Below are 16,628 nucleotides of genomic sequence, written 5' to 3'. Positions count from 1 at the left end.
GGCAGTAGGCCTAATGGGGAGGATTCAAGAATGTATTGTCATTGTCAAAAAGGCAACAAAATTGTGTTTGGGGTACAATACTTAGTAGCAGCAGCAGGTTTCCAAGTAGCCTAAAGTGCAAAAAGAGGTAAAAATGACACACACACACACACACACACACACACAGAGAAATGTCCAAAGGATAGATGGATAACATTTAAGACAGTAATGTTCCTCAGCAGTCCTGCAAATTCAAAAGTCTAATGGCCTGGTGGTAAACGCTGTTGGCCAGTCTTTCAGTGCGGCTCTGAAGGGACCTTCTACCTGAGGGTATGGAACAGATGGTAGGCATGATGGTGGGGGGGAGACCGGGGTAAGTTGAGCCACCCCCTTTCCTCGAAAATGGTAGGCCTAGATAAATTCTAATTAACATTCTAATCTAACACATTCTAAGGTGGTGGGAATCCTTTTCTAACACATGTGAAAAAGTGAAGCATGTGCCAAATTTGTCAAGAGAGATATTAGTGAAAATGTGTTTTTTTGAATTCCATGCAGATATTCAAAACACGGATGATTTAGATGAAACAAAAATAGGACAATTTCTGTTCTCATCATATCTGAAATGTGACTTAATAAGCTGCTTTATGAGTGATATTTTAAGTCTTTTTGCACTTTTATGATATATGCATTTATTTTCATACTTTTGGCATCGGGGAGTTGAGCCGCTTATGGGGATGCTACATAATGTTGAACACCATGTTGTGATATTTGAGCATAACCAGATTTATTTCATATCATACCCAACTCAAACAAAAAAAAAAAATCTACATTGCATTACATTGTTCGCCATTGTATTCAAACAAAGCTGGAAGGGCCCGCAACAGCCTATTTTTGGCATAGTTCTCTGCTGCTTAGTTTTATTTATTTCACAGATTCATTAGATACATTTGTTATTATAAATGAAACCTGTTTAGCTGAGATTTTTGCCTGGGCTCAACTTACCCCGTATACAGTGTAAATGTGAGTGGGTTTTAAGCTGAAATAATGAGTGAAATTTCGTGGCACGCATTCGCAGCACATGAACTTTTATTATGAAGGACATTCGAAGGATGGGATTAGGCTACCAGTGTTGCTAGCTTCACATATGCTGCATCAAATAAACACACAGTCGGTGGTTTCCCCTGAAGCTATGTTATTTTGGCCAATAGGTTGAATCTTAAGACGTTTGTTATTGAATAACTCAAATGTCAATAGTCTGAACTATGACTGCTTAGCGGAGAATTGAAAAAAGCCTGCTGCAGGTGTTGACATCGCCAGCAGTGAAGTCGCAGTGGCAAAGACATGGAGAGGCAGGTAAATGAAGGGATTAAGGGAACAAAGGCAGAATCAAATGAACTGTTCAAACCATAACAGCGGTTGTGCATTTGGTAATGCGTATTTGTATTTGGACAATACACGGGGATGTGTTGCTACACGAGATTGAGTTTTGGGGATAACCGGAGTAAAAAAATCTTATCTAAGTTAAGGCTCGACTTTGACATTGTCTGCACGCAGTACAAGACTATTTGAGAGTACATGTCTTGTTTTATAGGTTCAAGCAATTTCCCAACATGTTGATGAGAGTCACAAACAAGCTAGTGCTGAACTGGAGGAGGCATGGCTGTTCATCACTGAAGCACTACAGGTAGCCTGCCTGATCCCATCATGCAGTCTGCACATCAGCCTCGTTTGAGTTCGCCAAAAGTTTACACAGGGCTCTCAAGTCTCACTCTTAGAGAGTGTGACACACTCATCTGAGCTTGTTCACACTCTCACACTCCACACATGGTATTTCACACTCTGAAGTTTTGATAACTTATCCAATCGGCGCACATTAAATCGTCCAACCTATCCAAAGAAGCGTCAGACAGTAGGTGCGTACGACATGTGTCAACGCATGCATGCGCATTTAGACAGCAATGCACCCTGGATGGAAAATGCTGCATGACGGTTAGATTTCCTGTCAAACTTCGAAATTTCGTCGACGTTGCGTTGACGAGGTGACATGTCACATGGTGTAAAACTATCGCGGGATGAATGCGACTGCAGTCAGATCTTGCAACCTCTGCAGTTGCTTATCCCCTTCAACGCTCGTCGGCGGACTGCCTCCGAGGTCACGCGCCCATGAACTGGTTGGTCAACAACTCACTCACGTGTGTATATGGGTCTTGTCTCACACCTCTACACAAGTTTGCGCAGGTCCCCACTTCAGCTCCTCCTCACTGCCTGTCCCCCCACTCCTCACACGTGGTGTGTTAGTAGAGCAAACCGGTGCGAGCTCATCGTCTCGTTCATATTTGTGGCCGACTTTAAATGCGCTGTATTTAATAACACCCACATCGTGACAACAAGTTCTCGCTCACATGCTTCCGTCAACGTTGGTCGACAGCAACAAAGTCGTATGGGCTTATTAACAGTACTTCTGTGTTCCGACTAGTTACCACGCTATACAGCCAATCAGAAAATAGATTGTTCGGTTGTCAGGCAGATCAGAGCAGCGGATCAGAGTTTTATCCAATAGCGCGCGCAGCAGAGTTCAAAGAGAACTGTAAAATTCACGAATCGCAAGTAGGCGAACTGGAGACACAGGAGCAAGGACCATCAGGTGATAACTCTATACAGATGAAAATATGAGCATTGTATTAGTTAGGCTACTGTTTTTACTCCTTATACCAATATTTACAGCCCATGTAGCCTTGACAGGGACGTTAAAAGAGAGCAAAATGGTCAAAAATCACCTCCCTCTAAAACAGGCATCCCTTCTTCTTCACATATTGTGTTAAAATTGCACTTTTAACAACTACATTTTCATTCTTTTTGAACCACCAACAATTAGAATCAATATCTGAGTGACCATCCCCAGCTGCTTTTATATTACAACTCGAGCACTAGGGCTAAGCTTATTGAATAAATAGTGTATTTGGTCTAATCAAACTTTTTAACTAGCTGGGTTGAAGGGAAACCTAGTGTCGATGGGTCGATGGGTGACGGGTCGATGTCTGCAACACCCCCCCCACACACTTTTTTTTATTATTATTATTATTTTTATCTCACTCCAAACAATCTTCAAAACTTGAGAGCCCTGACCCGCATGCAACCGAAAATGCGTTGTGGCCTTAGACCGATCTAACTAATATTAAACGATGTTTAAAATGCATTTGATGCTGGAAAGATTCATATGATTTTATCATAGCCCTTTTGATTTTACTACATGAACTCATAACCGGAAGGACTACTTATGCGTTAATGGGACTTTTCCCGATCATGTAATGATGGGACATTTTTTCATGGGAAATCAGGCACTTTGGGACCCGACCGAGCGGGATTTTGATATAGTTTAGCGTGCGTTTGTAGGACACTATACTGCAGTAGGAGGCCTACATTCACCCTTGAAGAGCAAGGCACAACCCACATTGCTCCAGGGACTGTAACCAATACCCTACCTAAATAACTGTTGTTGTGGATCAAAATCGCCAGCTAAGTCTAATGTAGTACTGTCCTCCATTGATAATTGTTTCAATTGGTTGTATATGGTTGGGTAAAAGTTAACAGATATCTATGTCGATGTGTTGTCACAATAGCTTATCGTCTCATGAGGGTTTGTGTTTGACTTGACAAATGTTGTTGATGTAGTCCTAATGTAGAGGTGAGGTGAGATGACGCTTTATCGCAGGCTTGGGGACCCTTTTTCATTCGATAGTCTACTTCAAATTCATCCAAGGGCTGTAAAAGTCCTCCAAGGGCCGTATGGTGAAAACGCACCAACTTTTCTTCCTGCACATTAGGCCTTCATTGAAGGCAGCCACTTTTAAAACAGACCTCTAAACCCCCTGAATATAACTTATGCCTAATTGTATTGCAAATGTAATTTCTAATATTCCTTTACAATACACGTCGTATTTCATGTGAATCTGCAAAACATTAAAATTATATCTGGGGCTGGATGAAACGGCCTCAGGGCTGTAAATGGCCCTTGAAACATTGGTTCCACACCCCTGCTCTATCGTGTGGTGTAGATTGTGAGTGCGTTGCAATATGCGACCTTGCCACCTCCACTTGCCTCCTGCACTTGCTTCTCTCCTCGTACCAGGAAGTAATATGTCACGATGACATCACTGACAACAGCATTATATTTCAATATCTTGCAAAAGCTCAATTGTAGAGTCTTTTTCTCATTTGCAATTGGGATGGTGAATGAAAAACAGTCCCTCAAAATGTGTTGTGTCTAGGCTGACAGCTGGGAAACTTTATTGTTCTCCACGGAGGAGGGGCCAGGAGGCGGGACGAGGAGACAAGCGCAAGTGGAGGATGCAAGGTCGCATATTGCAGCGCACTCAGACATTGACCAATGTTGATGGATGAGATGCAACTTGAGCTCAGCTACTTTCTGCGACGCGCTACCTGCTGTGCAGGAGTACATCCATTCCAACCTGTGTGTTGTTTTGCAGGAGAGAGCAATTTCCCAGCATGTTGATGCGAGTCACAGACAAGCTTGTTCTGACCTTGAGAAGGCCAGAAAGTTCATCACTGAAGCACTACAGGTAATTCCATTTGCAAAGACTAAATCCTTTACACAGCTGACGTGACAAACTGAACCCCTCGTTCTTTACCTCCATATAGGAGAATTGATCTTTGTTCACACATTTGTACGCAAAGCTTTGCATACACAGACATGCTGTGTGGCAAGAAAATCAATGCGACCATGAGATAACAGCGTTCAGCGTTACAGGGCAAAATCCCTGGCATGAAACCTCACATCTTGGCAGACACTTGGCCAGAAATACCACATGATGTGTTATAGATTACATATTGGTTGTGGGGAATGTTATAGCCTCTCAATGTATTTCGCTAATTGAAGATTTGACCAGGTATGAAATGTGCAAACAAAGTGTGCTTCACTGAACGTCTTTCTTAACTACGTATGTTTAGACAATGAGACATTGCATTTTTTACACATAAATACACAGTACAATCGTTTTTCATGTCGCAAAAGCACCCAGAAGATGACATGCCCCATGACAAGAACTGTGCAACGAATTCTAGAGCTAGTTCCACATAGCATCCGGTGCAATTATTTTTACCTAGGCTACACGACCGCCACCATTGAGAATAACTGACTTTATTTTGTGGTGTTGACGTGACATACTATTGAGCGTGCATGCCTGTCCAAGCCAGCTGGGTTTCTGATGGGTACAAGTTAATGTCTTTTCCCATGATATTTCAGATTTCAGTTCAGTTTTAGGAATAGGATGGAGATAATAATTATACCGGGTGTGATGTGGAACTAGATTTCATTGCACAGTTCTTTAACAAGTCATGAGGCTTACCTTCTGGGTGTGTTTGTCAGGCTTGTACGAAATTCCGAATGGAAAGAATTTCAATTCAAAATAATGCCATAATACGAACACTAGGTGGTGCCATTACCTTGAATTTCTTTTAATTTAATCTACACCACCCATTGAAATTACATAGAACACCACCACCTAGTGTTCGTATTATGGCATTACTTTGAATTGAAATTCTTTCCATTCGGAATTTCGTACAAGCCTGGTGTTTGTAGTGTATTCACAACACAAGGCAAAGTGACCAAGCAGTGTTTTGCCACCCAGAGTGGGGTAGAAGGTGGAAAGTGTAAACACTAAACAGTGACGTCACACAAGGATTCTCTTATTGAACTATTTTTCAATTTCATCTCTTGCATTAAATGAATGCGTTCAGAAGCAGGAGCAATGAGAGATGGCAACCTTGCCCAACATATCAACCTGCCAATGATGGTTATATGTGTGCGTGAGCGCGTGCGTGTGTGTGTGCGTGCGTGTGGGCATGTGTGTTGACATGTTTGCTGTTTATGCACTCATCAGAATGAAGTCCAGAGGAACTTGGCTATGTGCGTGTTAATCCAGCGTCTGGAAGAGAGTGCCTCTGAAGGTACGAAGATCCTATCAGAGCAGGTGGAGTCAAACCGACAGCTGACGCTCCAGGTCCATCAACTCCAGAAAAACCTGGAGGATAAAAAACACTCACTAGCACAAGCCAACAAGGTGTGTATGTGTGTCTGTGTTTTACATTTTTAAGGAAAACTGGTGTGAAATCCAAATCGCAACATCAAAAGGACAAGCCATATCAAACATGGTATCATGCAAAGCGTTTGGATAACACGCACCAAGTTAACCCGTATATTGTGTGTGTGTGTGTGTGTGTGTGCGCGCACTACGACTTTGCATGTCAACTCGTGCTCTACAATGCCCCGTGGCAGGTTATTGTAATTTTGGTCTGGACACGATTTTCCATTTTCCCTCCTTGTTTCGCTGTTCTTGGGTAAAATGAAGCGGCAGAAATTTGCTCTACTGGCCGGTTAGGGTTAAGAATGGTTTTGGTCAGGGCACAGCTCAGTATTTGCACGATTAGCAACATAAATTCGCCGTGGGAAACAGACATTTGCCACGGTGGCAGGAGAAATACTTGCCAACACGAGCCTGGTCATGTGACAAAAATGCTTTACTGCTGCATTGTACAGCACAGCTTAACATTCCACAGAATGTATTAGCGTGGAATAAAAACGCCTTTGCATGATGCGTCTGAAAAATAATTGTGTGAAGTGTGTGTTTTGTAATCATGCAGACTGTTGCTGCCCTGAAGACTGAACTGAGGAAGCTGCAACAGCAGCTGCAGAGCCACGAGAGTAGTCACGGGTAAACACACACACACACACACACACACACACACACACACACACACACACACAACAATTTTGCATATGTTGTGGGCGTTACGATGTAATTTCGTCACTGTGTTTTAGAGGTGGTGGAGACTTTCATTGAAGTCGTCTGGATGTTTCCGCCTGCAGCCATTGCTGTATCCGTTGCGACAGATATGGATAGCGCAGACCTAGAATGGAGCAAAAATCAACTGCGTTGGCTTGCCTGCGTCAGGCTGAAAAGTGAGCATAACCGCCCTGTAGTTGATTTTTGCTCCATTCTAGGTCTGCGCTATCTGTATCCGTCGCATCGGTAGGGGCAACGAGTGATTGTTCAAACTGACTTCAATACAAGAGTAAACTAGAGGTGTCTGTTGTTTTATATCTACACAGAGACTCAACGACAATGAAAATGAAACATTTAATATATATGTACGCATTTTTGATCGCGTTAGTAGCCACCGCGGTAGTTTGGAACAAAGAAGTGGCTCATTTGTCAAGAATAGGTCGCACGAACCGGATTGTTTCCTCGGAAACACTGACTGTCCCGATATATAACTTCAGCTTTGTAACTTGCATGCACATGTGTTGTCTTTGGTTTGTGTAAATAAATTAAACTACAAAGCACGGGCAACTTATTTAATAAAGACCTCACAGTCTGTAGCCCGACTAAGGTAAGAACAAGGAAGTAGCTTTTTGTTCTCGAGGACAGAGCAGGCTGGTTGAGAGGACCAATCACAGCGGCTCCTACTGTCGTTATCTGCATCGCTGTCTGTGGGCAGTTACATTTTCAGGGGTGCACACCAAGTCACCGTGGAGGGGGTAAATAACTGCATGATGATGCAGACACGTCGGTTTCGGAGCATAAATCACCATTTAGACAGTACAGGCATCACCTCTGCAGCCATGACCAAACTTTAACTGCTGACCTTTGACCCATGACCTTTCTGCCCCCTGCAGGGCAATTCAGGAAGTGACTGAGTGGCTGCAGGATGAGACCAATCCCAATGTTGTGGTGAGAAAACACACACACGCTGTTTCTGTGTATTGCCCTGTCATATTGTATGCTCATATTCCCTGTGTATGTTGCTTTCCGACCCGCAATTCGAAATTCGTAGCTATAAGAATGTGACATTACCGAATTACTACATTTAAATGCAGGCGCTAGACTAGACTATTAAAATGTAGCCTGTTGTAAACTTGCGGGGAGAACGGGGTTATTGGCCTCGCGTCAGCATTCATTCATGATACTGCTAGCTTTCATAAGTGACGGGGACGGCAACCATCGTACCCCGACACTTGAGTTTTCCCCTCAAGTTGAGTTATTCTTGACTGCAACAGTGACAACCCTACCTTCATCCTCTTTCGGTTTCATACTCCTCTGTCCTTTTCCTAAACTCAAATTGTCTTCAGGGAGTCATCATGTAGCCATACTGATTTGAAGGTAGGCTACCCTATGAATTAGGTGAATTAGACTAATGTTCTTGATAGAATTGGGTAAAATAGTCGCTTTAAACCACATTCAACATTAACTGGGGACAAATAGCCTATTGACATAACTCCTTAACCAAGATGCAAGACACAGACCACTTGGCCATGACTTGTCTTTCTAGTGCAGGAAGTTATCACTCAAACAAAAAGCCTGAACTCATATCAGCCCGCGCATCATAGGCACACATACACACACACACGATTCTGTGTACTTCCCTGCAGTATTGCATGACTAATATTCCCTGTGTGCTTTTCAGAGAGCAGAGGATGATCTTTTGCTGAGGGGCATTAAGGTTCAAGAAGGAGATGATGATAATGATGATGATGATGATGGACCTACTATGTATGGAAGTGACCGTGAGTATCAGTGTGGTAAGCTTGTGTGTGTGCTGCTTATGCACTTGTTTTCCTGTGCATTTCTTGTGCACTTAGTATTTTTAAAGCCTGGCTCAAACTGGACGATTATTGGCCCGATTCACGGCTGAAAACCCCCTTCACGACAATTGGAAGAATGTTACCCCCCAGGACCACCGCAAGTGCTTGTCGGGAACGATTTCCTCGTCGTGGCCGATGTTCTAAGATAGAACTTTGGCAGCTCAAAGAGTCGCTGATCGCAAATCATAGAAATCAAACCGTGTTTGATATTTGCGACTGAAAATCGAACGTCGGTCATTTTCTTGGAGGTTGCGAGCAGCGATAAGATTGACGATTCTCTTCTAGTGTGCGGTGCACCCCGGCGTCAAAATCGGGCACACAATCGCTAGCCATGTAGTTTGAGCCTGGCTTAAGTCTTGTATGCTATAGTTTTTAAGTCCTCATTTGTAAGTCGCTTTAAATAAAAGCATCTGCTAATGTAATGTAATGGTAAGTTTAGGAGGTATACACATACGATGGACCAAAGTCAACTTCACCGGCCAAGACATGTGAATGTCCCCCAGCTGCAGAAAGAAGTCCTGTTGTTTACAACTTGACTCCTTCGGGAAACGTGATCTGGATGTAGGAGAATATTTAGACAGAGACAAAACTTCTGCTGAACGCGACCGTTTCTGCTTTAAGAGTTCTCTGCTGTTCTTGTTTTCCCCTGTAGCTGGAGCTGTGCCCCCCACAGAACAGTCCATCTCCACGGCATCAGACATCAAGTCTGAACTCCTGCAGGTAGAGTGGTGCTTCATTCAGGGTTGCCCTTCTCTAACCCCAAAACACACACAAAGTGGCGACGAAGTTGCAAATTGCAACATCACAAAGACTTTGAGGGTCTGTGCAACATTTCATGTCGTAGCTTTCTTGCCAGACTATTGCAACTGTCTAATCTAACCCTGTTCAAGGTCATGCTAAGGTATCATGAACCCATTGATGCTGGATGTTGCGGTGCGCAACATTGACCCTCGCACCTGGAGCTGCATGATGCAACATTCAAGCTGATGGGATTTTAGATTTTTATTAAAAATGCTGATATGTGAAAACTGAATGAACTTGTTCTGATTGAATAGGAGGGTCTTAGCTTTTGAATACAATTAATGACAATTGCATTTTATGGGTTTCAGATGCTGAGATATTTAGGTTTTTATAGGCTGACAGTACCTTTTCCTCATGGCTTAGGCCTTGAGCAGCCATTTTTGCAGGTGTTTCAGGCATCAATGGGTTAATGCTGTTGATTTTCTGAATATTAGTGGGGATGCAGTGCTTAAATGACCTTGTGAGTTGTGTAGTATGAACAATCAGTTTGACAAACGGCAGTGCTAAATGTGTTTTTATTTTTTGTATGATTGTAACAAAGAGTGTAGATTATTAGAGTAAGCTGCGTCAGGCTCCAGTATCCATGTGATGTCAGGTGAATGCCCTGTTCGAGAGAGAACTTTTGCGGGTGAGAATAAATAAATGGAGTTTTCTGAGCCCACTCCTTTTCATTGGGTGGGCAGAGTTTGAATCACCTTTCTCTAATCTACTCTCTTTAATCGTAATATTTTTTTTTGTCCAGGAACAAGATGGAGAATATGAAGTGACCCCAGTCCTAAGGTCTGGGATGATCAATTCTCCCCCTGATCTGGTATGTCTGGACCAGCTGAAGTCCACAGCATCAGGTCTGCAAGGAACAGAGGAAGGAGGAACCGAGAGCCAAGATACAGAAACACCCAAACAGAGTACGAGATCACACACACAGACTGTTTTGAAAAGCAGCCTCATGGACAAAAAGTTTTCTTGTGATCAGAATGTTGAAGGTTTGAATATTGTTTGAGTAGGAATAATGTTGGCACTCTCAAGTACCTTCATCCATAGCTGAAGTGCCCCAACTAGCCCCACATATCTCCAGGGACTGTAACCAATGACCTGAACCCAAATAAATGTAAGATGGTTTGAATAAGAGCATCAGCTAAGTGTCAATGTTAAAGGGACAGTTTGGTCAATTTCAACATGCAGTTGTAATGCTCACACTACCCTGGACTTGTCAGTGCCTGAGATTTTTTTTTCTTCTTCTTCAGCCGTTTCCGAGATCCTGGTCATTGTAATGGGGGCAGCTCTTTGTTTACATTTCAAAAAAACATTTTTATTTATTCCCAAAAACATCCAAAAGGTTATAAAACATCAGCAGACAACTAGCAAACAGCAGTACCTTTTGGGAAAATATTTGGAGTTGGCCTATGTTTCATTTTTTAAAAATGTAAACAAACGCTGCCCCCATTAGAATTGCTCATATCTCGGAAAGGGCTGAGCCGAAAAATGTGGCATCACCAGGTACTGACAAGTCAAGGGTAGCGTGAGCAATACAACTGCATGTTGAAATTGACCAAACTGTCCCTTTAAATTAATTTGAATAAGTGATGATAATTTGCTTCTTCAAGAAACACTTTGTGGAATGCACAGTTTGGCCTTAACTGTACACGGGTTTGGTGGAAACAAACATGAGCAGGCGTTATGGGTGTAGTTTTGGGACTGATTTGTGTTTTCTAATCATATCACTAGCCATCCAGCTATTCTACTAGCCACATTTTTTTTTAAAATTATCATGACAATGTACATTTAACCTCAGAAGATGAGGTGCTTAAAGCAAGAAGATGAGTGCATAGGTTTCTACATGGAAATAAAACCAACACATAGAAACTGTAACTGAGCTTTTTGTTGAACTTAAACAAACAATTGATACACAAGGGGCAAAGTGCAGAGTATATGCTATTCTGATATGTCATACCATAGAATAAGCTACCTGCCAAATTGGCTAGTGACACTGAAATTGTTACCAGCCAAAGCCAAGTTTTACCAGCATTTTTCCGGTGCCAGTGTCAAGCCCTGACTCATTCACACAGAAGAGTGGAAATATCGCTGTCATGTTACTGACTTGTGTTTTCTGCATCTTCTGTATCTTCTGGTCTTTTTGGTGGGAGGATAGGTGAAGGATCACCGCTGCCATCATCATCTGCAAACCAGCTTACTGACACTGGAGAGACCAGCAGCAGCAGCAGCCACCAACACCGCTGCCAGGTGTGTCTGAAGACCTTCTCGCTGGCGGCAGACCTCATACTGCACCTGCGCTTTCACACTGGAGACACGAGGCCCAGCAACCAGTGTGAACTGTGTGGCAAGTTTTTCGCAGACGCGGGAGTCGTCAAAAAACACCAGCGCATGCACACCGGAGAGAAGCCCTACCAGTGTAGAGAGTGTGGGAAGCGCTTTGCATGGGGCGAGAACCTCAGGTCTCACATGCACATTCACACCGGGGTGAGGCCCCACGCGTGCCCAGAGTGTGGCAAGAGTTTCTCGCAGCCCTGTCAGCTGAGGGAACACCAGCGCGTTCACACCGGAGAGAAACCGTTTCGATGCGCAGTTTGCGGGAAGGGTTTTTCACAGTCCCAAAATCTCCGAACGCACCAACGCGTTCACACGAAAGATAAGCCCTACATATGTGGACAGTGTGGAAAGAGTTTCTCGACTGCAGGAAATCTCCGGACGCACCAACGCATTCATGCAAGAGACGAGCCCTAGCATTATGGGGACAGTGTGGGGGAAATTTATGTATTCTGCAGGTGGTCACGTATGTTAATTTCTACTCAATTTAAAAAATCACATGGATTTCCTCATTTCAAAGAAAAAGGGCATGTGCAGAAATATTGGTACCCCTCCTTAATATTTAGTTTCACACTCTTGGACAGCAATGACCGCCTCCAAGCGTTTTTGTATTCACCAACAATCTTGCACTTCTCTGATGAGATTTTCGTCCACTCTTCCTCTGCAATATGTTCATCTTCAACAGGTACAGGACTCTTGATCTTAATGACAGATATCACATTCCCCGCAAGATTTTCAACAGGATTTACATCCAGAATCATTGTTTGCCATTTTAGAAGGGTTTTTTTTTTTTTCATTTTACAACCATTCCACTGTGCTTTTGGATGTGTACTTTGGGGTTTTGTCCTGCTGAAGTGCACATGATCTTTCACCTCAAACCAAGCGTTCTTGCACAGGGTTAAACATTTTCCTTTAAGATGTCGTCATGTTACCTGTGATACAGTAAAGGCCTCCAATACCAGATGCGACAAAGCAGTGACATAATACTATGGATCAGTTACCATGCTTCATTTTTGGTTGGGTGATCTTTTCCCTGAAGACTTTTTTTTTGCAGTGTATGCAAACATGCTGTTTCTCTGAATTGCTGAAAAGCTACATTATTGGTTCCCTTTCATGACATTTGTCATTAAAGGAGAAGTCCAGTTTTTTTAACATTAAGGCCATTTTCCGAGTGGTCTGCAATGTTTTAGAGTCCCCCTCACCGTTTATTTCATGTTTGCTGCAGTCTCTGTTATTTGGCTTATTTGGATTTGAACTCAACCAGCTTTAGAATGGCCGTCTATGGGCACCTGCAACTCTGTTCTTAAAATCACCTTTAACATTTGTTTTCAAGAATATGCAACTCACCAAGTGTTCAGCAGTATTCACTGGTGTTCCTTAACAATTTTTGTAGCGAAATATGGCATCTGTTGTGTTTTATGTGTGTTTTATGTAGCAATTTGTAAGTTAAGTTTCACTTTCACTTTCACTTTCTTTCACAAAATGGCAAATAAAAAATGACAGAAGCCATATTTTGCCTTGACACTTGTTAGGGACTGCTAGTGAACACCCCTAACCACTTTGAGAGCTGTAGACTTCCAAAAACAAATGTTTAAGTTGATTTTAAGAACAGAGTTGCAGGTGCCCATAGACGGCCATTCTAAAGCTGGTTGAGATAAAATCCAAATCAGCCAAATAACAGAGAGTGCAGCAAACATGAAATAAACGGTGAGGGGGACTCTAAAACATTGCAGACCACTCAGAAAATGGCCTTAGTGTTCAAAAAACTGGACTTCTCCTTTCAGCAGTGGGTCCCGGTCTGCCTTGGTTGAAACATTTAACGTCTGAAACATTTAGAAAAATCAACTTGGCTAATGACAAGAAGAGAAGAAGCCTGTGTACAAGACAGCATAGTACAGCACGGCAGAGTTGAACAAAATTCCGACATTTCAAACAGGAAGTCGAATTGCAGGAAGAGGAATTGGTAGTCTGTCAAAATTCAAAGAAATCTAAAATAATGACATAATAGGAATAGTAGATGATGCTGTTAATCAGATAATCAGTATATTTCTATTCCCCTCACTGCAATGTGGATGAAGAGACTACATTACCAGTACACTTGAACTGCTCCCTTTGGTAACCTTTTGGGCTGCTTCCTACCAGTGATTTTAAGTATTACATAGGTAGGCCATTGTGAGCTAATACAATACTAGTACAAACTTTCATTTTGAGCTAGTACAATAGCTATTGCAATATTATTGTTATTATTTCATACCATCCTCTATTTGCTGTAACCACTGCACAACAATAATTATAATTGTTTCACTTTGTTTAATTTATTGCTTGTTAAATCATTTGTTTTTGTTGTATTTTGTTATATTATAGGCCTATTGATATATTATTTTGTAAACACAAATCAGAAGTGATCAATGGTGTTTGTTACTATGGGCCTAAGAAATGCCATTCAGCTGTTAGCCAATGCCTCATGGAGTTTGCAGTCACACCATTTGCACTACACATCTGAAGTTATCGTGACTGATCATCAATTTTCTTATCTCGGAAAGACACACCTGGCTAGGTTCTTAAGAAATGTGCGATAAATTGTCGATTCTGCTCCAACAGGCTCGACTCTGAAAATTCAAACTCGACCTCTTAAATAAGGTTTAAAAAATTAAAACCTTGAACTTTTAGCGGACCTTTAAAAGGTTAAATGATTCCACCCAATACTTTTAGTTGTTGTCTTTGGGTGCACATCCAATAAAAGTCATTAGATCAGGAAGAAAAAGGCTGCATTCTCTTTCTTGTTCTCATAAATGATTTAATGCTCCATGTCCAGGTTACACAGACGTCTTTTGGCCTGAAGCCTTCCTCAGTGTGTGGACACATTGGGTTAAATCAGGGGTGGGGAACCGTTCTCATTTGAGGGCCACTTTAAATTTTACTAAGTCCTCCGAGGGCAGTATTATGAACAAAAACCAAGATTTCCCCTGCACTTAAAGGGACAGTTTGGTCAATTTCAACATGCAGTTGTATTGCTCACGCTACCCTTGACTTGTCAGTGCCTGGTGATGCCACATCTTTCGGCTTAGCCCTTTCCGAGATATGAGCAATTCTAATGGGGGCAGCGTTTGTTTACATTTTAAAAAAATGAAACATAGGCCAACTCCAAATATTTTCCCAAAAGGTACTGCTGTTTGCTAGTTGTCTGCTGATGTTTTATAACCTTTTGGATGTTTTTGGGAATAAATAAAAATGTTTTTTTGAAATGTAAACAAAGAGCTGCCCCCATTACAATGACCAGGATCTCGGAAACGGCTGAAGAAGAAGAAGAAAAAATCTCAGGCACTGACAAGTCCAGGGTAGTGTGAGCATTACAACTGCATGTTGAAATTGACCAAACTGTCCCTTTAAGGCCTATATTGAAGGTGGCCACCTGTCTGACAGACCCCACCTTAACTGAAGGTCCTTGACTGACCAAGTCCCCTGAAAATATAACTTAATTATATTGCAAATAGTAATGTCAAACAGATGGAGAGTAGAAAAATCATGGAGGACCTATGAAATGTAGTGCGGTTAGTACCCATGATTAGAGGGGAGTAGAATTAATTATGTTATGCAGGGAAGCCCTCTCGGAAGAGATGAATGAGTCTTCTCTAGTTTCTAAGATTCCATTACAAAACATTTCGGGGGCCAGACAAGACGGCCTCAGCGGCCCTCGAAATGGCCCTCGAAACATAGGTTCCTCACCCCTGGGTTAAATTATGCCATCTCGTATCCAAGGACTGATAAACTGCACAGGCTTCAGCCCTCGCCTAGAAGCCCAAGAGCCAAGGGGGCCCTGAATCCTAACCCTCCCCACTACAAAACACCTCATTATTCGTCTGCATTTGTGTTCTCACATTGGTTTAACACTACATATTAAACTACAAATAGTCTCTGGGGACAAGAAACCCCCGTACCCCGACAAATAACTCTCTAAACTCTCCTTTCATGTTGTCTGGCCCAGGGGGGCATTATAACCCGTCCCTGCTTGTACAAAACCTCCACTATAAACCTCCTCTATAAACTAGTTAACAACACACAGTGGGCCTAGGACAGTGGTGTAGTCTACGTAGAACGCGGGTATACGGAGTATACCCACTTCTAAATTTCAGGAATTTCAGTATACCCACTTAAAATTGATTGATCCATTGTTTTGAATAGCACAAATATATACAGTATACCCACTTCAAAAAATGCTCAAATATACAGTATACCCACTTCAAAAAAGTAGACTACACCGCTGGCCTAGGATAAGTTTCTCACCTGTGTCATTGCTAACTAGGGTTGCCAACGCCCTGGGGAGAAAAATAAGGGACACCTCATTCACACATACCGTAGTGCCGGACCTCCAGTGGCATGCTGTAATAATCATTGAAAAGTGAAGTACCATAGTACTGGCAATACAATATTATGACAACACAGGGCCTTTAGTAATGCACTATGACTCATTGGTAACGACGTGTTTTAACGGATTAAGATAGGCAAGGATATTTATTTCCTGCATTTTAACCAATTCTAGGGTGAATATTGAATAATGGCAAATCCCTCCTCATTCCCATTTATTCCCTTGACATTTTGAAAAGTAGTGTTGATTCTGACGGTGATACGGGAAAAATGCGTACCGTTTCAGCTTAATGGTACCCGTACTTTTGTTTGTAAATATCCATGATTCCGCATTTCAAGGGACAGTTGGCAACTCGATAACTTAGTTATTAACAGTATATACTACTTTATAATTGTTGTTGCAAGTTGTTAACTGCATAGTAATGACACTATGGAGAAACATGATCCAGTTTAAAGTGAAATGAGTCCATCTTGGACCCGGCCTCCTGTCGATGCA

General features: G+C 42.3%; 1 protein-coding gene across 1 annotated transcript; it reads left to right on the top strand.

The window, feature by feature from the left end:
* The first annotated feature begins 1,151 nt into the window (after positions 1 to 1,151).
* Positions 1,152 to 12,728, top strand: LOC134454825 (zinc finger and SCAN domain-containing protein 21-like). Its single transcript, XM_063205987.1, has 10 exons — positions 1,152 to 1,332; positions 1,571 to 1,663; positions 4,467 to 4,559; positions 5,880 to 6,059; positions 6,640 to 6,710; positions 7,676 to 7,730; positions 8,464 to 8,563; positions 9,294 to 9,361; positions 10,185 to 10,347; positions 11,592 to 12,728. The coding sequence occupies exons 1-10, from the start codon at positions 1,321 to 1,323 to the stop codon at positions 12,182 to 12,184; spliced, it is 1,428 nt and encodes a 475-aa protein (XP_063062057.1). The 5' UTR covers positions 1,152 to 1,320; the 3' UTR covers positions 12,185 to 12,728.
* Positions 12,729 to 16,628: the final 3,900 nt, after the last annotated feature.

This window comes from Engraulis encrasicolus, chromosome 1 (assembly GCF_034702125.1).
Source record: "Engraulis encrasicolus isolate BLACKSEA-1 chromosome 1, IST_EnEncr_1.0, whole genome shotgun sequence".
NCBI classification, from domain to species: domain Eukaryota; kingdom Metazoa; phylum Chordata; class Actinopteri; order Clupeiformes; family Engraulidae; genus Engraulis; species Engraulis encrasicolus.
This window is presented reverse-complemented; position numbering and strand designations above follow the sequence as displayed.

Coding starts and splice junctions, on each gene's coding strand:
- LOC134454825 (XM_063205987.1), top strand. Junction 7,731..8,463: donor AGACCAATCCCAATGTTGTG/GTGAGAAAACAC, acceptor TGTGCTTTTCAG/AGAGCAGAGGATGATCTTTT. Junction 8,564..9,293: donor TACTATGTATGGAAGTGACC/GTGAGTATCAGT, acceptor TTTCCCCTGTAG/CTGGAGCTGTGCCCCCCACA.